This window comes from Hyla sarda, chromosome 2 (assembly GCF_029499605.1).
Source record: "Hyla sarda isolate aHylSar1 chromosome 2, aHylSar1.hap1, whole genome shotgun sequence".
NCBI classification, from domain to species: Eukaryota; Metazoa; Chordata; class Amphibia; order Anura; family Hylidae; genus Hyla; species Hyla sarda.
This window is the reverse complement of record NC_079190.1, coordinates 287,016,890-287,041,028: the sequence shown is the minus strand read 5'-3', so window position 1 is coordinate 287,041,028 and position 24,139 is coordinate 287,016,890. Positions and strand designations below refer to the sequence as shown.

The 24,139-nt window shown below is 44.0% G+C and overlaps 2 protein-coding genes across 3 annotated transcripts in view; both read left to right on the top strand.

Moving 5' to 3' along the window:
* The first annotated feature begins 2,068 nt into the window (after window positions 1-2,068).
* On the top strand, window positions 2,069-24,021 carry YTHDF2 (YTH N6-methyladenosine RNA binding protein F2). The gene is made up of 7 exons (XM_056557355.1): window positions 2,069-2,832; window positions 4,628-4,652; window positions 7,468-7,547; window positions 9,869-11,188; window positions 14,093-14,120; window positions 17,187-17,220; window positions 21,302-24,021. Exons 1-6 carry the CDS (start codon window positions 2,806-2,808, stop codon window positions 17,192-17,194), a joined length of 1,488 nt encoding a protein of 495 aa, XP_056413330.1. The 5' UTR covers window positions 2,069-2,805; the 3' UTR covers window positions 17,195-17,220; window positions 21,302-24,021.
* LOC130356196 (peptide methionine sulfoxide reductase MsrA-like) overlaps window positions 22,097-24,139 on the top strand; it is a 28,420-nt gene continuing 26,377 nt past the window's right edge. Inside the window, exon 1 of one of the 2 annotated variants that reach the window (XM_056557358.1) lies at window positions 22,097-22,237. The gene's annotated coding sequence lies outside the window, so the exon portion shown is untranslated. The remainder of the gene's footprint in view (window positions 22,238-24,139) is intronic. The other variant, XM_056557359.1, reaches the window with a different exon arrangement.

Below are 24,139 nucleotides of genomic sequence, written 5' to 3'. Positions count from 1 at the left end.
TCAGGGCAACAGTTTTGGGACACATATGGGGTATCGCCGTACTCGGGAGAAATTACCTTACAAATTTTGGGGGGCTTTTTCTTCTTTAACCCCTTATGAAAAGGTGAAGTTGGGGTCTACACCAGCATGTTAGTGTAAAAAAATAAATTTTTTACACTGACATGCTGGTGTTGCCCTATACTTTTCATTTTCACAAGAGGTAAAAGGGAAAAAAGACCCTCTAAATTTGTAACGCAATTTCTCCTGAGTACGGAGATACCCCATATGTGGGCGCAAAGTGCTCTGGGGGCGCACAACAAGGCCCAGAAGGGAGAGTGCGCCATGTACATTTGAGGCGATTTGCACAGGGGTGGCTGATTGTTACAGCAGTTCTGACAAACGCAAAACAATAAATATCCATATGTGACCCCATTTTGGAAACTACACCCCTCACGGAATGTAATAAGGGGTGCAGTGAGCATTTACACCCCACTGGTGTATGACAGATTTTTGGAACAGTGGTCTGTGAAAATGAAAAATAAAATTTTTCATTTGCACAGTCCACTGTTTCAAATATCTGTCAAACGCCAGTGGGGTGTAAATGCTCACTGCACCCCTTATTACATTCCGTGAGGGGTGTAGTTTCCAAAATGGGGTCACATGTGGGGGTCCACTGTTCTGGCACCATAGGGGCTTCCTAAATGGGACATGCCCCCCAAAAACCCTTTCAGAAAAACTCACTCTCCAAAATCCCATTGTCGCTCCTTCCCTTCTGAGCCCTCTACTGCGCCCGCCGAACACTTTACATACACATATGAGGTATTTCCTTACTCGAGAGGAATTGGGTTACAAATTTTAGGGTGATTTCTCTCCTTTTACCCCTTGTAAAAATTCAAAAATTGGGTCTACAAGAACATGCAAGTGTAAAAAATGAAGATTTAGAATTTTCTCCTTCACTTTGCTGCTATTCCTGTGAAACACCTAAAGGGTTAAAACACTTACTGAATGTCATTTTGAATACTTTGGGGGGTGCAGTTTTTATAATGGGGTCATTTATGGAGTATTTCTAATATGAAGACCCTTAAAATCCACTTCCAACCTGAACTGGGCCCTGAAAAATTACGATTTAGAAAATCTTGAGAAAAATTGGAAAATTGCTGCGGCACTTTGAAGCCCTCTGGTGTCTTCCAAAAGTAAAAACTTATCATTTTTTTTATGCAAACACAAAGTAGACATATTGTATATGTGAATCAATATGTAATTTATTTGGAATATCCATTTTCCTTTCAAGCAGAGACTTTCAAAGTTAGAAAAATGCTAAATTTTCTAAATTTTCATGAAATTTTTTGATTTTTTACCAAGAAAGGATGCAAATATCAGTGAAATTTTACCAATAACATAAAGTAGAATATGTCACGAAAAAACAATCTCGGAATCAGAATGATAAGTAAAAGCATTCCAGAGTTATTAATGCTTAAAGTGACAGTGGTCAGATTTTCAAAAAATGCCCAGGTCCTGAAGGTGAAAATGGGCTGGGTCATGAAGGGGTTAAATGGGCAATCTTATTAAAACTAATTTTTGCTATTGCACTCCTTATGTTAAACAAGAAATATTTCCAATATAGTTTGTTTAAAAAAAAAATGAAGTTTTCTGTTTCCTTTGTGCTTTAAAAAAAAAAAAAAAAGCTCAAGAGCACATTTTCCCCCATCTTATACACAGACTTTGGGCCAAAGTCCAAACACAGGAAGTGCAGCCTGGAGTGCTGAGGGGGGGGGGGGGGGGGTGTCCAGCCTCATCCAATCATAGCTCCTCTCACACTTAAATGCCATATGCTGTTGGTTGGACACACCCCCTCAGCACTCCAGGCTGCACTTCCTGTGTCTGGTCTTCGGTCCAAAGTCTGTGTATGAGATGGGGGAAAATGTGCTCTTGAGCTTTTTTTAAGCACAAATAAAACATAGAAAACTTCATTTTTTTTTAACAACGTATAGTAGAAATATTTTTTTTTATTTACCATAAGGAGTGCAATAGCAAAATATGTTTTAATGAGTTACCATTTAAGGGGTTAAAATAGAATGTTAATGTTCCCATACAGTGAACAGCATATATGCAATAAAAAGTCACATATGGAAAAATATAGGGGTGAGAATTGGTCTGAAGATGACAATACAAATTATGGCTCTGGCAATGTTCTGAAGGGGTTAATAAAGTTATAAATCTTCTTAAATCTATTACTGCAATGTGTAATGTCCTGACTATATCTACACATACATATGAGTCAACTGAGCTATAGAACTTTTAGAGCAAGATGAATGTTAGTTGCAGATTTTCCCAAAGAACCTCAATAGGCATGTAAAATGCTGCAGCTAATCTGCCATACATAGGCACCGTGTGAACATGCCCTTAGGTAGCTGTTTCTGATGATCTGCGATGCTGTGGAGTTTTTCAATGAACTTCAATAGTAAAGTAAAAATGTGCAGTAAATCCTCGGCGTATTCATGTGGGTGTACGGGACAGGAATGAGGAAACGCTAGAAACAAGCGCCCCAATGGCGTCATAACAAAGAGCCGAAAGACAACTGTGCGCACGCCGCAACTCCATGACATCATCACCGCCAGCTACAGTCGCACATGTGACGTCCCTCGGCGCCAAGGGCACGCTCCCACGATCCTTTCATGTGTGACCTACGTGCCCTTACTCAACATGTCCTCCTAGGCATCGAAATACGTCAGTGTCGGCGCATCTGTGTACGCGCCATAGTCCCCGCCCCCTTCCTGCTTTCAGGGCGCGCTCCTGCTGCATCTCCTGGATCGATTCTTCGCCGACATGTCCGCCAGTAGTCTGCTGGAGACGGTACCGACATGACCCCGCCCTCCCCGCAGCCCTAGATGCTTCCTCCTTCCCTCTCATTCCGCTGTCCTTCTTTATTATCTCTTCCTTCTTATCCCTCATGTGTCTGCATCCTGTGGCTACAGGTCTGCCATGTCCTGTCCAGCTTCACGCTTTCTAGTCCATGCTTGCCATCCCAATGTTGTTCCCTCATTCTCCCATGATCTGTTTTCTAGTATCTACCTAAAGATGACCCTGTATTTTGTTACCACACTCCCACCTCATTTTGCTGCCACACCTCTACACAACCCACTTCTTTTCCGCCACACTCCCTCCTCCTTTGCTGCCACACTGTAATATAACCTTCTACTGCCCCCACTCCGCCACACTCCCTCCTCCTTTGCTGCCACACTGTAATATAACCTCCTTCTACTGCCCCCACTCCGCCACACTCCCTCCTCCTTTGCTGCTACACTGTAATATAACCTCCTTCTACTGCCCCCACTCCGCCACACTCCCTCCTCCTTTGCTGCCACACTGTAATATAACCTCCTTCTACTGCCCCCAGTCCGCCACACTCCCTCCTCCTTTGCTGCCACACCGTAATATAACCTCCTTCTACTGCCCCCACTCCGCCACACTCCCTCCTCCTTTGCTGCCACACCGTAATATAACCTCCTTCTACTGCCCCCACTCCGCCACACTCCCTCCTCCTTTGCTGCCACACCGTAATATAACCTCCTTCTACTGCCCCCACTCCGCCACACTCCCTCCTCCTTTGCTGCCACACCGTAATATAACCTCCTTCTACTGCCCCCACTCCGCCACACTCCCTCCTCCTTTGCTGCCACACCGTAATATAACCTCCTTCTACTGCCCCCACTCCGCCACACTCCCTCCTCCTTTGCTGCCACACCGTAATATAACCTCCTTCTACTGCCCCCACTCCGCCACACTCCCTCCTCCTTTGCTGCCACACCGTAATATAACCTCCTTCTACTGCCCCCACTCCGCCACACTCCCTCCTCCTTTGCTGCTACACTGTAATATAACCTCCTTCTACTGCCCCCACTCCGCCACACTCCCTTCTCCTTTGCTGCTACACTGTAATATAACCTCCTTCTACTGCCCCCACTCCGCCACACTCCCTCCTCCTTTGCTGCCACACCGTAATATAACCTCCTTCTACTGCCCCCACTCCGCCACACTCCCTTCTCCTTTGCTGCCACACCGTAATATAAGCGCCTTCTACTGCCACCACTCCGCCACACACCCTCCTCCTTTGCTGCCACACCGTGATATAAGCGCCTTCTACTGCCTCACTCGCTCCTCCTTCTGCCACCACTCCGCCACACTCGCTGCTTCATCTGCCCCCACCTCGCTTCACTCTTTTTTTTTTTTTTTTCTGTCACTACACTTCCCCCTTCTGCCACCACACCGCCACACTCCCTTCATCTTCTGTTACCACATCAGCATATTCCCTCTTCATTCTGCCACCATACTGCGCACAGAATGAAGAGGGAGCCATACTGTGCATAGTTCTGATGGCCCCAACAGAGAGCACTTAAATTAAGTAATTTGACCTGTGGTCAGGCCAAGACTTGTGACCATAATTTGTTCTTTTGTGGGGGACCCTAACATTGTTTTCCTTGTAACCTTATCTTTCCCATCCCTTCACTTCTCTGCCCACCCGATCTTTCGCTCTCCTCTATTTGCAGCAGAACTCCCCCTTTTCCCTGCCTCCCTTAGTCCCATACTTTTTTCACATTTCCTTTTATGCTAAAATGTTTTAGCTAAAATATTTGTTTTCTTTTTGTAGAGACCCAAGGGCCAAGCGAGCAAAGGTGAGAAGACTTGTATTGTGTATTTATTTATTTATTTTTGTTAGTGTTTTTTTTTCCAGTGAAAGGCAACTGATCCACTATCCATAAGATTAGGGATAAGTGTCTGATCGCATGGAGTCTAATTGCTGGGAACCAAGCTCTATGATGGGAATGTGTGCTTCATCCATTTCTATGGAATCACTATCGCTTCTCGGCCTTTTGGCTAAGATCAAGTGTAGTACCTTTCCTGTTAGTTAGCGGTGTGGAAGACCACCAAAGCAGGATGGGGAACCACACAGTAGGACAGGTGTACCAGGGATGGCTGTATACAGCGGCAGTGATGTCTTATGAGACCTGTTCCTGCTGGATCTGGCCCTAAGGTCCAAGTAGAGTGAAGGCCGAGGTGCACAAGTGCCCTGGGAGTGGTGACTTCAGCATGCCGGAACTCACTTGGGATTGGCAACCCCACTTGAAGGAAGGCACGTAGCACGCACTTTTTCACTCACCCTTAGTATCCCGGCCTTCTGGTTAGGATTGGGAAATTTGCAGTATTACATTGTGCACATCCACTTAATTATTTTTTATCACTGTGTCCACGTTTTGTGTTCTGTCTGTTCACAAGGATTTGGTCAGGGTGCGGTAGCCCTTCTGGGTGTCCCTCCTGAGCAGCTTCGGCGAAAGGAGACATTGTACCTGGAACCTAGCAGGTGCATTTTGAATGCAGGCGAAGGGTTTGGTTTGTTGGGGGGGGGGGGGAGGGAGGAGTCTCTCTCTCTCCTTTTGAAGAAGGGCTTGCGATAGACTGCATCCTTGTGCACATTTGCACTTGGGTGATTTGAGAGCACGTACCTCGGCTCTTAAAAAAAAAAAAAAAAAAATCACTAAAAAGACCAGAGTGCTGTACTTTTGGTGCTCCCAAATGGATAGGGGATTAGTTGTCTTACTGGACAACCCCTTTAAATCAGACCTGTCAGTAGCTAAACAGGGGTGTAAATAAGCCCATGTATAGGGCTTCTCTTTAGATTTCTTGATGTACCTTTTTATATCTCCATAGTCCTTTTCCAGCACCACCAACATGTGTCTCTTACTTAATATGTAAATTATGCTCAAGTGCCCAGGAGGTGGGGTTCCCCAGGACAGCAAGGGCCAAGGTAAGGGCAGTCGATGTTTTTTTTATTTTTTATTCATCACCGCCCTGTCCACTAGCAATAAAAGGGGTATGCAAGTGGACACAGAGGTAATGAATAATAGGACATAGCCTGGACTTACCTTGGTTTTGGTGTCCTGAGGAATGCCACCTTCTGGAGTCTTGAGCCTCATTTTTATATGTTAACACAAAGACACATGTTGGGGCTGCAAAGGACCATGGAGATATAAAGGGTATGCCCCGAAACTTGACGAGAAGCCCCAGCCATGGGCTTATTTACGCCCCTGTTTAGATGTTGATATAGGGGTTGTCCAGTGAAAGGCAACTTATCCCATATCTATTTCCATGGGAGCACCATATACATAAGTCAGCTGTCGGCCAAAAACTAGGACAGTCAAATGGATTTTAAGGCTTATTTAGTAATAGAAAAACAGTTGATTTCTTATTTAAAACAAAAAAAAATGCCACACCTGTCCTCTTGTTGTGTGTGCTATTACAATTTGGCTCTTTACTTAAATGGAGCTGAGCTGCAATACCATACACAACCTAAGGACAGGTGTGGTGCTGTTTTTGGAAGAAATTAAGTGTTTTTCTAATCCTGGATAACCCCTTGAAATCCTTATCTTCCCTGGCATCTGCCATCAGAGAGAGAGACTTGGGGAGCCCCATTAACATTGGATGGTTTGCAGGTTTGGCCGATACCTGTGTCGCCAGCTGCAGATGCAACTGGGATTAAAGAACTTATTTTCAAATATGCTGGAGGGGATTTTGGTCTCCTTGAAATAGGGATGACACTTTTTAAATTCAGTATGGTTTACCTGCAGGAAAGTTCACATAAACAAAACCCTGCATATAAGTTGCAGGCTAGTGGAATAACCGGTTTTCTAGTTCCTGTGTCTGCAAAGCAGAATATTGAGAGCAGATCCGTGTTTGAATGGAGAAAACTAAGTGACAGTAAATGTAAGCAGAGCCATAACAGTAGCAACATGGCTGGAACATACTTAACTTTTTATGTACATAAAAATGTATTTATTTTTTTAAACTGTTCCTTCACCTTTTACACTGATAATGTTTAGAAAAGAAGCTAAGAAACTTTGTAAATAGTGTTATTTATCTTGGCTACAGCCTATAATAGAGCTCCGTGATGTGGACTAAAACTAAAAGGGTTGTCTGGAATTCTGCATGGACATTGTGCTAAAGCAGAGTCCCATTGATTTCAATAGGATTTTGCAGAATTTCCATGACAGCAACATCTGCTGCGGAAATCCTGATTTCGGCATCCACAAAACATTGAACAAGAAATGCATTGCCGTCTATGAGGTGGCGTATTTCCGAGCGGTCCTAGCGCATGCACGTTCTGGCGATACTCCGCTGTGTGTGGAATGACCGAATGGAGATTTTCCCTGCCAGCATTACACTGTGTAAACATAGCCTGTAGGGACCTGGTATTCACCCCTGTATGAGCACTGTGAACTAGTGACAGACCCTGTTTCTAATGCTGTTCACATCATTTCATGCAGCAGATCAGCCTTTTTCTCCAGGCCTGGTGACTCATGGTTCAGGCAGCATGACGCTTCCCTTTAAGACTATTTACATTTGGTGGTAATGGATGATGTTTGTTTTTCTTGTCATATATCGATGTAAAGAAACATTTGGATTCAAATCATTAACTTTGCTTTTAATTTCTAGTACAAAATGGGTCTGTTCATCAGAAAGATGGCGTGAATGATGATGAGTTTGAGCCCTATTTACATACACAAGAGCGCCAGGTAGGACAGTCTCTTATCATGGTTAAGTATGTGTTTGCGATCTTTTTTTTTCCCCATGTTTATTCTGTTATGTCACAGCAATGTATACATGTGATTGCCTTGTTTAATAAGTAGGTGCATCCCTCTATAGCAATAGAAATGTCTTGGTTTGCCACAGGAGGCATCCTCTTTTAGAAGCCCTAATGACAGTGTTGGTGCACCCCTGAATGGCTCTAAAACTTCAATATGGGAACACACTGGGGCAGACTAACATTTCCAAGTGCACCAGAATTCAAATTCTGGCATAGTACCGTATATACTAGAGTATAAGCCGAGTTTTTCAGCACAATTTTTTTTTTTGTGCTGAAAACTCCCCCCTCTGCTTATACTCGAGTGAACTCTCCACCTGTCAATCCCTTCTCAGTGGTCTTCAACCTGCAGACCTCCAGATGTTTCAAAACTACAACTCCCAGCATGCCCGGACAGCCATTGGCTGTCCGGGCATGCTGGGAGTTGTAGTTTTGAAACATCTGGAGGTCCGCAGGTTAAAGACCTTTGCAGCCCCTTTAGTTTTCTATTCACCTCCCCTAGGTGGGAAGGAAATGTGAGCTGATCCGGGTCATCTATGCTGCAGGGACCGTCCGGTGGGGAGGGTTAGTCGTTCCGGGCTGTCCATCTTCACCCGGAGGCCCTCTTCTCTGCTCCGGGCTGGCCCCGGACTAGTGACATTGCCTTGATGACGACGCACAGGGACGTTCGGACCCTCCCCACCGGACGGTCTGGATGATGACGAAGGCCGCAGTGGTCTTCAACCTGCGGACCTCCAGATGTTTCAAAACTACAACTTTCTGCATGATGACGATGGCTGTCCGGGAATGCTGGGAGTTGTAGTTTTGCAACATCTGGAGGTCCGCAGGTTGAAGACCACTGATGAAGGGATTGACAGGCGGTCATGATGACAGGGTGATGATGACGTGTGTCTGGATGATGATGGGGGGGGGGGGTGATGTATTTCCCACCCTAGGTTTATAGTCGAGTCAATAACTTTTCCTTGGTTTTTGGGGTGAAATTAGGGGCCTCAGCTTATATTCGAGTCGGCTTATACTCGAGTATGTACAGTAACTTGAGCAAGGCATGTATGACATGATTTTTTTTTTTCATTTAACATTTGTGTTTTTGACGTGTTTTTTTTTTTTTTGGGGGGGGGGGCTTGCTCGACATATTTGTTAGAAAATCGCATGGGGGTTGATAAATTTGGCACTCGTAAGTTAAAAAAAAACAATAAATGACCTCAGAACACCACTTTGTTTGTTTTTTTCTGGCAAACCCTACAAGTAGAGATGAGCGAACTTACAGTAAATTCGATTCGTCACGAACTTCTCGGCAGTTGATGTCTTTTCCTGCATAAATTAGTTCAGCTTTCAGGTGCTCCCATGGGCTGGAAAAGGTGGATACAGTCCTAGGAGACTCTTTCCTAGGACTGTATCCACCTTTTCCAGCCCACCGGAGCACCTGAAGGCTGAACTAATTTACGCAGGATAAGACATCAACTGCCGAGCCGAGAAGTTCGTGATGAATCGAATTTACTGTAAGTTCGCTCATCTCTACCTACAAAATGAAAAACCAAAAATGTGTACCAAAATCATTTTAGTCAAAACTACTTTAGCAAAAAGCTGCATACATTTATGCAACTTTTCTACACCTGAAAAGGACTTTAAATCTGTTCATAAATTCCCCATTATGGGGGAGATTTATGAAAACCTGTGCAGAGGAAGAATGGTGCAGTTGCCCTAATCAGATTGCTCTTTTCATTGTTAGAGACCTGTGAAAAATGAACAAAGCGATCTGATTGGTTACTATGGGCAATTGCACCACTCTTCTTCTACACATGTTTTGATAAATCTCCCTCTGTGTTTTAGAAACTTTTTGCACCTTGTGTGGCAATGGGGGATGGCTGGACAGAAAGGGGTATGTCTTGAGATACAATATTGTGTGCCAAAATATTAGTGTAAATTAAACCTACTAATAGCCTAAAGATGTGATAAATTTGGAACATCCTTTTTAGTGCCTAGTCTATTGGTGGGATTTACTTACACCAGTGTTTATTTTGCTGGTCTTATTCATGCAGGAGTGTAATGAACCAAATTGAATAAAAGGTGCGTCACCATGTAAAACGGCAACAGTTGCACAAATGTTCCCCAATGTGTTTTGCAGAGTCAACTCAATTTTACTTCAAATTTGTTATACAAAAGTAAAAATTATTTTCTTTAGTTAGTAAGTAGGAAACCCAAAGAAAACATTTCTAGGCTTGTCTCAAATATGTAATTTCTGCTTTATTCTAGAGTAATGGATACACAGCATTGTCCGATTCCTACCTTCCCAGTTACTATGGTCCATCCATTGGATTTTCCTATTCCTTGAGTGATGCTGCCTGGTCTACTGGAGGGGACCCACCACCAACTATGCCATTTCTTGCTTCTTATGGTCAGTTAGGCAGTGGTGAGCCACACTTTTTGCCAGATGCAATGTTTGGACCTTTAAGTAGTGCTCCTTTTTTGGGACAATCTGGATTCAACTTTTTCCCAAGTGGCATGGACTTTTCAGCCTGGGGGAGTGGAGGAAACTCTCCAGGTGCGTCTGCCCCTAGCTCTGGCTATGGTGGTAGTTATGCATATGCTCCCAGCAGCTTGGGCGGAGCTGTTTTGGATGGCCCAGCAAGTTTTGGTGGTGGCAAAGCAGTTGGCAGTTTAGAGCAAAGCATGGGGGCCTTGAAGTTAGGAGAAGGAAATGGTGTTAAAACTGGTGTGACCAATTTACCCCCTGCAACTATTGCTCCACCAAAGCAGGCATCCTGGGCGGACATTGCCAGCAAACCTGCGAAACCAAACACTGGAAAGACACTTCCTCCACCAGTAAAGCAAAATATGGAAATTGGAACTTGGGAAAACAAAGTACCTACAGCCAACATTTGCCAGCTACCTTCCCCTCCAGTTCTTCAGCAACCAACGCCCATTATATCTTCACATACTCCAGCTCGTTGGTCAGCACCTCGTAACCGTGGGTCAGAGCAAGCCCATGTCTTACAGACCGCAATGGACCCCCATCCTGTCCTGGAGAAACTACGTTCCCTTAATAACTATAATCCAAAGGACTTTGACTGCAACCCAAAATTTGGCCGAGTGTTTATTGTGAAGAGTTATTCAGAAGATGACATACATCGTTCTATCAAGTACAATGTGTGGTGTTCTACAGAACATGGTAACAAACGCCTGGATGCTGCTTATCGTTCTCTGAATGGAAAAGGTCCTGTCTATTTACTGTTCAGTGTTAATGGAAGTGGTCACTTTTGTGGGGTGGCAGAAATGCGATCTGCTGTGGACTATAATACTTGTGCAGGGGTGTGGTCTCAGGACAAGTGGAAGGGCCGTTTCGATGTGCGTTGGGTGTTTGTGAAGGATGTACCCAATGGGCAATTACGACACATCCGACTAGAGAACAATGAGAATAAACCAGTTACCAACTCCCGAGACACACAGGAGGTTCCACTAGAAAAGGCTCGCCAGGTACTACGAATCATAGCTAGCTACAAGCATACCACTTCCATATTTGATGACTTTTCACATTATGAGAAGAGGCAAGAGGAGGAGGATAGTGCCAAGAAGGTAGGTGTATATATTTTTTTTATCTAAGTGAACTTTCTTAAAATGTATTGTTTTATAGCAGTGTTTTACAAAGTATTCCTCCACTTGTTGCAAAACTACAACTCTCAGAATACCCAGACAGCCTTTGGACATTGGCAACTGAAGGAAATTTTTTGACCGTTTTAACTCGGGATTTCTCCAGGATTTATTTTGTTTTAAGGTACATTCACACATACAGGATCTGTTGCATATTATGTGCAGATGATTCTGCTACCCATTCAAGGGGTTATCCACCATAAGGTGATTTTAGTACGTACCTGGCAGACAGTAATGGACATGCTTAGGAAGGATCTGCACTTGTCTTGGGGATAAATGGCTATGTTGTGAGATTACCATAATACTGTGGCTAGCTTTTTGTGAACTGGTATTTCCTGTTTGATTTTTCTTTTTGACTACAAATCGCATAATTCCATTTTCCTCCCTCTCACACGTCAGCCACACCACTCATTGAAACATAAATGAGCTGCATCCATTCAAAAGACCTGTGGTTTTCAATCAGGGTGCCTACAGCTGTTGCATTAGTTGCAGATTGATCCCTCCACCCATTGAAGCAGACAGGCTCCCTGTCATGAGCTGACTAGTGAGTCAGGTCTCGGCCACATTGCAACCTGGGAAACATCTGAGACAAGTAATTTTGTATGCTGATAAAAATAAATATTGGGGGGAAAATCACAGAAGAATTGTGAGAAAATAATCACACTCAGGTACAGACACTATATTATGAACTACACTAACTTTACAGCCCCTGTAGCATGGTCAAATAAAAAAAATCCTGGAATACCCCTTTAAGTTCAATGGGTAGCAAAGTCCGCTGCACACAAAATGCTGCAGATCCTGTACAGAACGTACCCTCAGCATGTATGTATTTATTTACTTAAAGGGGTTCTCCCTTGTTTACACTGTTTTTTGTTATTATGTTCATGTTATGTGTGTGTATAAGTGTTGTGTGTTGTGATTATGTATATATGTATCTTCTTACCTTTTGTGAAGATCCGGAAGCTGGCCCCTTTTTCTTCCAGTGGCTTGCAGTGCACCTCGGCCTCCGCCATGTTGTGTTCGGTAAGTGGGATGTCGGGGGGTGTGTTCTTGCTTCTGTCCTTCCTATCTTCTGATGTCCGAGGCAAATCTTTTCTTCCTGTTTCTTCTGTGGCTCAGCGACGAATCTGCGACCTCTTCCGGTGCAGGTAGTTTTTTTTTATTTTTATACCAATAATGTTTTTTTGTCTAATTGACAAACTGCGCATGCGCGAGTACGCAAGTGCTACGCTAACAGCGTAGCGTACGTAAGGTCTACGCTAATAGCGTAGCTTCGCTCAAGCGCAGACAGTTTGTCAATTAGACAATAAAGTTTTTTTGTCTAATTGACAAACTGTCTGCGCTTGCGCGAAGCTACGCTATTAGCGTAGACCTAACGCACGCTACGCTGTTAGCGTAGCGCTTGCGTACTCGCGCATGCGCAGACAGTTTGTCAATTAGACAAAAAAAACTATTGGTAAAAAAAAAAAAAAAAAATAATAACTGCGCATGTGCCGGAAGAGGTTGCAGATTTGTCGCTGAGCCACGGAAGAAACAAGAAGAAAAGATTTGCCTCGGACGTCAGAAGATAGGAAGGACAGAAGCAAGAACACCCCTCCCCCCCCCCCCCCCCCCGACATCCCGCTTACCGAACACAACATGGCGGAGGCCGAGGTGCACTGCAAGCCACTGGAAGAAAAAGGGGCCAGCTTCCGGATCTTCACAAAAGTAAGAAAATACATATATACATAATCACAACACACATAAAAAAAACCACATACTTATACACACATAACACACAAATTTAACAAAAAAACAGTATAAACAAGGGAGAACCCCTTTAAGACAAGTTGTAGCATTGGTTTCAAAGTATAGAATGATGCTTCATACGTGGGTCTCATGGATTATCATATCCAATTCTCAGCACACTCTGTGGCTCAGCTCTTTGAAGGGTCTGTTCCCAATGTAGGGAGAGCAGTGGCTTCTTTATGTTGGTCTGTATCCCTAAGCACTGTTAATAAAACAGAGGACTTACCATTGTAAAATATAGACTGGATTACCCAATGTTAAAATGAAAGTAAAACTAAGGCTAAGTTCACCTTGCCATTGTGCTCCAACCAGTACAGGGTCAAAAAAAAAATGTATTTACATTTTTTGTCAGCCTGGTCCCATTGCCTTAAATAGGGGTCCGTCAGGGGTCCGGCATTTTAGGGTAGTTGAAAAAAAAAATTAGACATGCAGTATTTTATTTCGCTGCTCAAGTCCCATCCTTCTAATGGACTGATGGAGCTCCCTTTTTAGCAGAGAACAGTGGTCGTGTGAACATTGCCTAACTCTCAGGAGATTTTCCACTCCTCTGGGCACGTGAGCTACAAGGTGACTATTTGTGAAATGTTTTTTTAGCAGAAATATATAACACTTTATCTAACCAAAGCTGTATAGAATATTTCTGTGCCCAATGTGTAAGGTGATAACCAGTAGATTTGCTCGCTTTCCTCAGTCTCCTTCTGCATTCTGGGCGCTGTGTAGAGACTCTCATAAACACATCATTAGAAGGGTCCAGTGATGTAAGGAGTTGCTGCTATACAGGAACACTAGACATGTGTTGACCAGCGGCACTGGATTACCATTTACTGTGTGTGGGGTCCTCTGGACTCTCTGCCAATGAAGGTTTGGACATGTGGAATGGGAAATCTAACATTCCCAATACTTTTGTCCCTCGACATTGTGTTAAGAGTCCCCATACACATTAGACCGTTGTCCAGTCCCACTGAAATTGCATATTTGGCTGACTTTTCTATAATCTGTACCTTCACCAAATTTTGTTTTAAATGGGTTTTTTTTCTACAGGATGTTGCACTTAGGACATCTATTTGTGGTAAGTGGAGGCTAAACTAAGAGGCAGCAGATGTAACATTGGGTTTTGAATACAGATTTATATTTGGTCATGTTTTGGGAAAAAATTTTTTGGCAATGCTTGTTTGTCCTTTCTTTCTTTCTAATTGTTTTCTATATTCTAAAATAAAAATCCTGAAATTTCCAGCTTTCATTCTGGCCCAGGGGTGTGGAAATTTTATTAAAAAAAACTACTTGTTCACGGGACTAAAATGAAGCAAAATCTGCTTGTCCTTCATGACGATCCACTTGTCCGGGTCAATTTTCGCTTTTACGCTCTAATTTTTCCCTCATCGCCCTATAATAACCATAACTACCTACTATAATGCAGGGATGTGGAATTCCTATCGACCGACGCCCGGGACAAGCAGTTCCTGGCACCGGGCAGGTGAATTTGTCCGGCCCTTAGCCCGGCTTCGGGCAAACAGGGCCGGACCTGACAAGCGCTGCGGCACTCTGCAGACTATATGGAGCGGGCTCCCGACTCCTGCCAACTCCATTCTCTGCAGCCCCCCGGCTGTAAAAACCTGTGTCCTCCGAAGCAGAGCAGGGGAGATGAGAAGCTGTGTATTTGTCTTCTCTCCCCTGCTCTGCAGACGTGCGGGGGGGGGGGGGGGGGGGGAGATGAGGGGGCGTGGCTTCTTGCTCCCCGTGCAGACCTGCGTCCTCTGCCTTCACTCCCGCCAACTGTAGCTTCGGAGAGCTGAGGAGCGGACGCACGTCTGCATGGGGAGACTGCATGCAGCGCTCGCAGGGCAGTATGGAGCGGCCTCCGGACTACTGCCCGCTCCATACTCTGCAGCCCGTGGCGGTTTTCAGTAGCCGGGGGCTGCCGCTAATAGCCAGCATGTCAGCCGCTGGCTATTAACCCCTTAGATCGCTGCTGTCAAAGCTGACAGCAGCATCTAAAGGGAGATGTAAATGCTCCGTGGTGGGCTAGACTCCGTGGGTGGACACACACCCCCCCCGCAGCGCGAAATTAGCCCTCATACAGCCTGGTATGCGGAAAAAAATTAAGCTACAGGGGTTAAAAAATGGCAATTAAAAAAATTAGAAAAAGTTCAGAATTAGTAAAACATGACGTAAACGATACAAATCTGGTATCGCTGTAATCAGGCGCCTAAAGTATAAAACTAACATGTTACCTCAACCACAAGGTAAATGGCGCAGAAAAGAAAACCACCAAATCTGCAAAATTATCTTTTACTATTTCAATTTCACTTCCCTTAATATATATATATATTTTTTTTTTTTTTTGGTTCAGAGAATGTTATTGAAAAATTAAAAGGTATCATTATAGTAGGTAGTTATGGCTATTATAGGGTGAGGAGGAAAAAACGAGAGCGTAAAAGCGAAAATTGGCCCGGACAAGTGGATCGTCATGAGGGACAAGTATATTTTGCTCCATTTTAGTCCCGTGGACAAGTAGTTTTTTTTATAAATAAAAAAATTTCCACACCCCTGTAATGATGCATTTTAATTTTTCAATAACCTATTCTCCAAACCAAAATATATATATATAATATATATATACATACACACACACACATTTGTATAGTTTGCATTATGCTTTACAAATTTAAAAAAGATTTAGCTTGTTTTTATATAGGAAAAGGGGGGTGATTTGAACTTTTAACATGGAAGGGTTAATGTGTGTTTTTTTTTAAACTTTTTATTTTTATTTTATTTTTTTACACTTTATTAGACTTATAGGATTATTCCTCATATAGATGAATAGAGATCTATTGAACTCATTGATCTGTGTGCTCTGTGTTCCATTGATAGAGCCTAATCCAGCCAGGTTCTATCAATGACAGAGCTAGGACAGGAGGAAGCAGAGGTAAGCCCTCCGGCTACCTCTATAGTGGGTCGCCCCCCTGCGATCACTCTGCGAGGGGGGCGATCCACACCACTAGCCCACCAGGGAGCATTCACATGTCCCTTTAGACGCCGCTGTCAGCTTTGACAGCGGCGATCTAAAGGGTTAATAGCCAGCCGCGGTGATCGCCGCATGCTGGCTATTAGCGGCGGCCCCCGGCTACTGAGAACAGCCGGGGGCTGCAGAGTATGGAGCGGGCAGGAATCCAAAGCCCGCTCCTTACATACTGCTGAGCGCCGCATGTTAGTTATTAGCGGCGGTGTGAAACTTGCGCCCCATGCAGATGTGCAACTGCTTCTCCCCTCTGCTCTCCTAAGCTAGAGCTGGGGGGAGCGAAGGCAGAGGACGCAGGTCTGCACGGGGAGAAAGAAGGCGCAGAGCAGGGGAGAGACATTTTTCACCTCACACCGGCCCTGCTTGCCCGAAGCCGGGCTAAGGGCTGGAAAAATTCACCTGCCCGGCGCCCGAAACTGCATGGAATTCCACATCCCTGTGGCCATTAGGGCTAATAATGACTTCCAGTTCTGTACAGATCACTTTCAAGCAGTGCCCTCCTTAGGCTATGTTCACACGGCAGGATTTCTGCATGGAATGCTGAATGAATTTATAGACAATTCACTTCAATGGAACTCCTGCAGCAGAAATTCTGCAGTGTGATTGGGACAACGGAATCCCATTAAAGTGTTTTAGCTATAAATTCATGCAGAAATTCTGGCGTGTGAACACAGCCTTATAATGAAAGACAGGATTACAGTGTGACACCAGTAAATAAGACAATAGGTGATTTTCAGAGATCAGCATGACCTGCATGCCCAGAACATTTTGCCATTCTAGTGCATAAGGTATGGGCCAGTCTATTGTCCATATCCATGGGACCTCTAAAGCATATCTGTAAAGGATGTTAAATGCAACTCATGCAAGATGGAGGCCTAATTAATAAAACATGTAGAATCAGCAAATAGAAACAGATTGGGGAGAAAAAATATCATGTTTGATTATCTGGCTCTAATCTGTGTAAAAAAAAAAAAAACAACAAAAAAGTCTTTAATTATCTTATCATGGAATTCTCATTGTTGTAATGTTTCAACAGATATTGAAATTATTGTTTCTGTTGAGACTTTGTTTTTAATTATGTAGGTTGACATTGCCTTTCCTTCTTTTTTACTCTAGGTGATTAAGAATTAGACGGTCATCAAACAATCGGGTAAGCTTGTTACCTAAAATGTAAGAACTAGTACTGCCACCTCTGACAACTTGTTTATATTTTCCTTGGATATCTACCATAGAACTGCAGTGTGTGTGTGTATGTATGTAAATGTGTGACTGCCGTCATGCCCCCTCCCATAGACTTGCATTTAGGGGATGGGGCGTGACGTCATGAGGGGACGCGGCCGTGATGTCACAATCATTCGACCCCTGCTCGCTCCGTGCGCCAAATGACCAGATCACGGGGGTTCCCAGCGGCAGGACCCCAGCAATCAGACATCTAATCCCCTTTCCATTGGATAGGGGATAAGATGTCTAGGGGCGGAGTACCCCTTTAAGGCCATAATGGGCTTTGTCCTTAAGGGGTTAAATGGGCACTGTCTGATACAAAAACTTTATATATGTTGTACATCTTGGCAAAAAGATAGAATTTCCTAAGGTTAATTTCCTTTTTTTTTTTATATAGAAATCATGGCCTATAAAAGCATGGCTTTGTCAATAACTGTGCTTCAGCTTTGACAAAGTCCAGTAAGTGAGGGTGTGATGGCACTCCTCTGTGCTCTCTCTCCTGTCTGATGGCACTCCTCTGTGCTCTCTCTCCTGTCTGATGGCACTCCTCTGTGCTCTCTCTCCTGTCTGATGGCACTCCTCTGTGCTCTCGCTCTCCTGTCTGATGGCACTCCTCTGTGCTCTCGCTCTCCTGTCTGATGGCACTCCTCTGTGCTCTCGCTCTCTCCCAGTGCGAGCGGCACGCTGAGGTCCAGACATTGACACTCCCACCACCATGCTTTACTGTAAGCTAGGCACACTTGTCTTTAGTATTCCTCAGCTGCTTGCCACCACACACGCTTGACACCATCTGAGCTAAAAGTTTCTTTGTCTCATTCAACCACAGGACATTATTCCAGTAATCCATACCCTTAGTCTGCTTATCTTCTGCAAACTGGTTGCAGGCTTCCTTGTGCATCATCTTTAGAAGAGGCTTCCTTCTGGGATGACAGCCATGCAGACCATTTTGATACAGTGTGCGGCTATTGGTCTGAGTACTGATAGACTGACCCACTACCCCTTCAGTCTTTGCAGCAATGCAACCTGGCAGCACTTTTTTTTTTTTTTTTTTTTTTTTTTTTTTTTTTTAAACCTGTCCTGTGAAACTGCTGTCTTGTCAGCTCAGTTTCAGAGTCTTGGCAATCTGCTTATAGCCTAGCCCTAGATCATCTTTATGTAGAGTAACAATTTTATTTTTTTTTTTTAGCTCCTCAGAGTTCTTTGACATGAAGGTGCCATGTTGAGCTTTTAGTGACCAGTATTAAGAGTGTGAGAGTAAACACCAGATTTCAAGGAGAAATGCGGCAGAAAACGTTACTTCCCCTGTGCCCAGGCTGCAAAAACAAATGTTAACTCTCCTTCCTACATTCCCCCGTTGTGCCGATATCTGCGTCCCGGTGCTGCTTGGTTCCCTGCTGCTTAGGCTCGGAACGTCACACTGCAGTCATCGTGTCGCCAGCCGTAGTGATGTCCTGCATTGGCTGGTGATAGGCTGAGCGCACTGTCATGTAGGGAGCCCGGGCAGCAGGGAGAAAGCGGGCCCGAGCTCCTTGCATAGTTTTGTGCTCAGCCTATCACTGGCTGAGCGGGGTCGAAGCTCCATTGTAGGTTCTGTTTATTTTGCAGACTCCGAGCGGCTGAAAAAATTAGGGATCGACCGATTATCGGTATGGCCGATATTATGGGCTGATAATCACGATTTTGGGCATTATCGGTATCGGCGATAATGCCCCGCCCCCCGCACTAACCCCAGCCCCCGACCCGCCGCACCGCAACCGACCCACCACGTCGCACCCCCCACCGTAGTGCTGGGCGGTATACTGGTATGGATTTTTGCCCATACCGCTATACCGGTCGGGCCCCTCCCCACCCTCCGAGTCAATAAAAAAAATTAAACTTACCCGTAATGGGGGTGGTCCGGCCCATCCATCCTTCCTGTAGTGTCCGGCGGCATTCCGGATGGAGGGTGAGTCTGTCCGGGTTGTCCTTCTCCGGGGGTCCTCTTCTCCACTCCGGGCAGGCTCCGGCCTAGTACGCTGCATAGACGCCGTGACGTCAGGTGCGTCGCTGCGCAGCGGCGTCTATGCAGCGTTACTAGGCCGGAGCCTGCCCGGAGTGGAGAAGAGGACCCCCGGAGAAGGACAACCCGGACCGGTTCACCCTCCACCCGGAATGCCGCCGGACACTACAGGAAGGATGGATGGCCCAGACCACCCTCCCCGGACGGTCCCTGCAGCAACTGGGAAGGTGAGTCAGGGTTCTGGGATGGACAGGGGTCTGTATAATATACAATACCTACAGTAGGCCCTTCAGCTGTTGCAAAACTACTACTCCCAGCATGCCCGGACAGCCGCTGGGAGTTGTAGTTTTGCAACAGCTGGAGGCACCACTGGTGGCGGTGATAGGTCTCAGGACCCCCGGACAGGCAGGGGTAGAGAAGCGGGTGGCGGCGGCGGCGGCCTATGGCACCGCAAAAGCCACTGCAGTACATTGATTTAAAGCGCCCGCTTTAAATCAATGATCTGCAGCGGTGTCGCGGGGGGATAAATAGCCGATAACTTATACCGGAATATCGGTATAAGTTATCGGCTATCGGCCCTAACCTCCACAGATTATCGGTATTGGCCCTAAAAAAAACTATCGGTCGATCCCTAGAAAAAATACAGCAAGCAGCAGTTTATCCGGTCAAATCCTGCAAACTAAGCAGACACCAGAGGAGGGGGGTTGTTGTGTATTACAGGATCTACAGTATTTGTGTACATTGTTCAACAAACTGTCCAGCTTTGTTTTGTATTGCCAAAAAAAGAGTCTGCAATGTTTGTCTAGTCACGTCTGCTGCGCTGTAATCCTGCCTCCTCAGCGTGATTGATGGCCTTCGTTATTGGCAACTCCCCAATCAGACAGAGCAGAGCAATGAAACAGGCTGTGCCCGGGCTGTCAATCACACTGAGGGAGATGTGATTACTGGCGGAGCAGCAAGACAAGGGGAGTACAGCTTATAGCTCCCTGCCCAGGGCACTACGTACGGTGTCGGCAGAGGACACTACTAAACTATATATTCTCATCATCCGTGCAGGCAGGAACCTCTCCCGGGATGGAGAGGAGGAAGAAGATTTTACCATATATAGCACGTTGCCACGCGTGTTTAAATGGTAAAATTTGATGACAGGTTCCCTTTAACAAAAAATAAAATAAAAATTCTAAATTGAACAAAGTGATATTATTTGCGTTTGCTGATTTTGCAACAAAGACTTTGTGTGGTGCTGCCAACAAGTGCTTAGTGCAATCTGCCACTAAATGTATGGTGCTTGACGAGTTTGTGTTTTAAATTATAAAATAAAGTTAACTGGTTTCTAACATGCCCAAAATAACTAAAGGGGTACCCCCTGTGCTTAAAATCTTATCCCCTATCCACAGAAGGGATCCTGGCTATCCCTGCTGTATGCAGTATGTGTCGGCACACTATACCAGAGTACTGCAATTGGTGCTATTAAAAAAAAATGCAGATCCACCTGCAATAGGGCAATATTGATCAGAAAATAAGGTTATGGCTCTTTAAATGTGAGGAAGGCAGAGCATAAAATTGTTCTATGCTAAAGGCTAAAATTGGCCACATCCCTATGTGGTTAACCTGGAACCATTAAAAAGATGCATTGTATCTGGTATATGACAAAAATGGCTAACTGGATCAACTAAAAAATATTTGAAAAACTTGATGTCAAATGTTCTAGACAGGAGAAAAGGTGTAGGAGGGCACTAAGCAGAAGCGCTTGCTTTCACCAGACCTGACCTCAGAGCTTCAAGTCAGAGGAGCTTTCCTGGGCAAGGTTGTAATGTAAGAAACATTTATAACCCCATTATAACAGAACACATTGGTATACGTTTAGTGGTGGTGCTGCCAAATCGGGTGCAATCTTATCCAGTCAGTATTATGGAGAGCATCTTCTAGTGCTATGGCAAATCATTTCAGGTTTTCAATAACACATGGGTATGGGAGCATACATTCTAATCATTTTCTCTTTTTCTTTAAGGATTATCAAACCGGATTTCTCCTTTTACTCTTATCTTTCGTGGAACATAATAAACGAAGCAAGAAATTGTGTGATGACAGTGTTAAAGGACAAACAGAAACTTGGGGCTAGAGCCTCTGAATTGTACCCCTTCACCATAATTCAGGGATTAAGATAATCTTGAATTTAATGCTGGGTTGCCGATCAAGATTGGATTTATTCCCCACTCACAGAGGATGGAGACTTATTATTTTTGGATAATCCTGCATCATCTATTTGTGTCTTGCATTTTGTGGCAGAAGCCAAATTTTTATTTAATTTTTTGATGGTGTGGCAGAAGCCTTATTTCTTTTTCTTTTCTACCTTCCCCTGACAGCACCCAGTATGTATGAGTTTTGCGCATATGTTTTTGTATGTGTGTTTTAAGTCATTTAAGTACATTGGTAGGGTACATACTTATTATATGTTAACATTTGGAAGTAATAGGTTTTGATCACACAGTTTCTACAAGTATTTTCTTTATATCTGTCAACTTCTGGTATTGTCAAAATGAAAGTATGAAAACTTCTTAGTGTAAACAAGGCCTGTAACACCAGGACCACAACCTGGATTTTGCAAGTACATATTGAAGCAACAGGTCTTAAACTGCTAGCCTGATTCAGACTTTGCTCAGTGATTGAACAGTAAATGCAATTTTTACTTGTTTATATACCTTATGGGAGAGATTTATCAAAACCTGTCTAGAGGAGAAGTTGCTGAGTTGCCCATAGCAACCAATCAGATCGCTGCTTTCATTTTTCAGAGGCCTTGTCAAAAATGAAAAAAGTGATCTGATTGGTTGCTATGAGCAACTCTTCCTCTGGACAGGTTTTCATAAATTTCCCTCTATGTCCCCTTTCAACCCTCATACAGCAGGAGCACAGTTAGGCCACATTATCTAAAGAATGACCATGTGAGGTATAACTTGGATACATACTGTGTGTGTTACTTACAAGTTGAAGCAGAGATGCCAAGTTGTCTCTTCTGGATAAAAGAAGCCTGACCTTAAAGGAAACTTGTCACTTGTTTTATGCTGCCCAATCCACTGGCAGAATGACACTGTCACGTTTCACTATCACAATGATATATGATCCTCTCCAAATGGCTGTGCCTTTTCAGGGTAATAAGAGTTGTATCTATGGCTTGAAACAGGATCTAAGACGTGGGGTAGCCCCAGCCTCCATTAACAGATCTTTCTGTTTGAATATAGGCAAAAATCTGTCATTCAGGGTCTCGAACCATCCTCATGACTCGCAGTCGTGTTCCGGCTGAAGTTCCAGCCATTCAAAGTTGCTCAATATCATTATCATAAGAAAAGCCTATTTTGTACTGCCCGTGCTTCAAGCAGCAAGAAACAAGTGACAGGTCACTTTTAAACAATTTTCTTTTCTTCTTACACATATAGAGGTATATATTATACAGGTATTTATGTCCTGGTGACTGTCTATAATCTAGTATATTTGCCCTCATCATATGGTGCACCATCCCCCCCACCCCCGCTCAAGCTATCAACCTCACCTTCTCCCAATGTAAATGTTAGATTGGAATAAATGTTTTGTTTAAAAAGAAATTCAAGAAATTGGGAATGACGACAAAGTAAAAATTCACCCAGGACTTGCATGAAGTGTTAACGTGTTTCAAATATAGCTTCAGTGTTAGAAACTTGTTAGCCAGGATGGGACGTTTTATGGTTTGAGGAATGTTTGCCAAAGTTAAGCATGCATGGAAGACAGAGAATGTCAAAGGGGTTTTCTGCTTTAAAAGTGGCTAACCCCAATTTACCGTACTAAGAGACACTTTGCTGTATGTCTTCAACTTAGTATTTCAATAGCTTGCACTTTCTAACAGTGGGGCCGAGGTGTCACGCGGCTGGTACTGTATGTTTTGGGAGAAATCTAACAAATGCCTTGAAGGGTGTTTAGAGAGAGGCTTTGAACTTTATTAAACATAGTGCATGGTCCCTTATTTAGGAGGAAGAGGGTTGGTTATTTATTTAGTGGCAGCCCTGGTTGAGTAACCTGTAAGCGATTACTTCTTACTGTTCTTTACCTGTTGGCTTCCTGGAAGACCCATGTGCTTGCCGAGAAAATATACAATGATGTTTGCACCATAAAACTTTGCTTGGACTTTTATATTTTTGGGTTCCAGAGTAGAAATGTGTTTTGAAGTTCCATAGGAAGAGGGCGCCTGCATTTAAAGGCTCCTCTTATGGAGAACCTTTATTTCCATCACGATTGTTCTTATTCTATCAGTTCTGTTGTCATCACGTGGCTTGTTACTCACCAGTGAGGGCTATCTCTTTAATTTTTTTTTTTTTTTTTTTTTTTTTTTTTTGTGCTCCCTAAAGTCTATAAGGCTACTAGCCATCTCTATTTAACATTTGGGAATGGGGACCATCTGCCCTGCCTGTGTGTAGTTTATAACATCATATTTTATTTATGCTACATTAAATTTTCCTGGAATAAACCTTATGTTCCATGCAGAATTTTTCAGTTGAACATTAAACATATGCTCTATTAATGGATTGAGAAATGGTGCAATTACTGGAATTAGAAGTAAAAGAACCAGATTGCTAGCATACCTGCAGAAAATGCTGAGCTGTTTTAGAACATACGAAGTTAGAGTGGAAGAATTTCTAGTTGGGATGGTTAAGAATGTGTTAACAGCATATCTGTTTAAATAAATCCTTGTTTAACTGGTAACTTGTGGTAGATTCTGTATTTTGGAGGAGGCACCATCTACCATCCCCTCATAACTGGCAAAGAGGTTTAAAGGGACTGAAAGAACTGGCTAAACCAGGGGGTCTATTGTTTGAGTCTC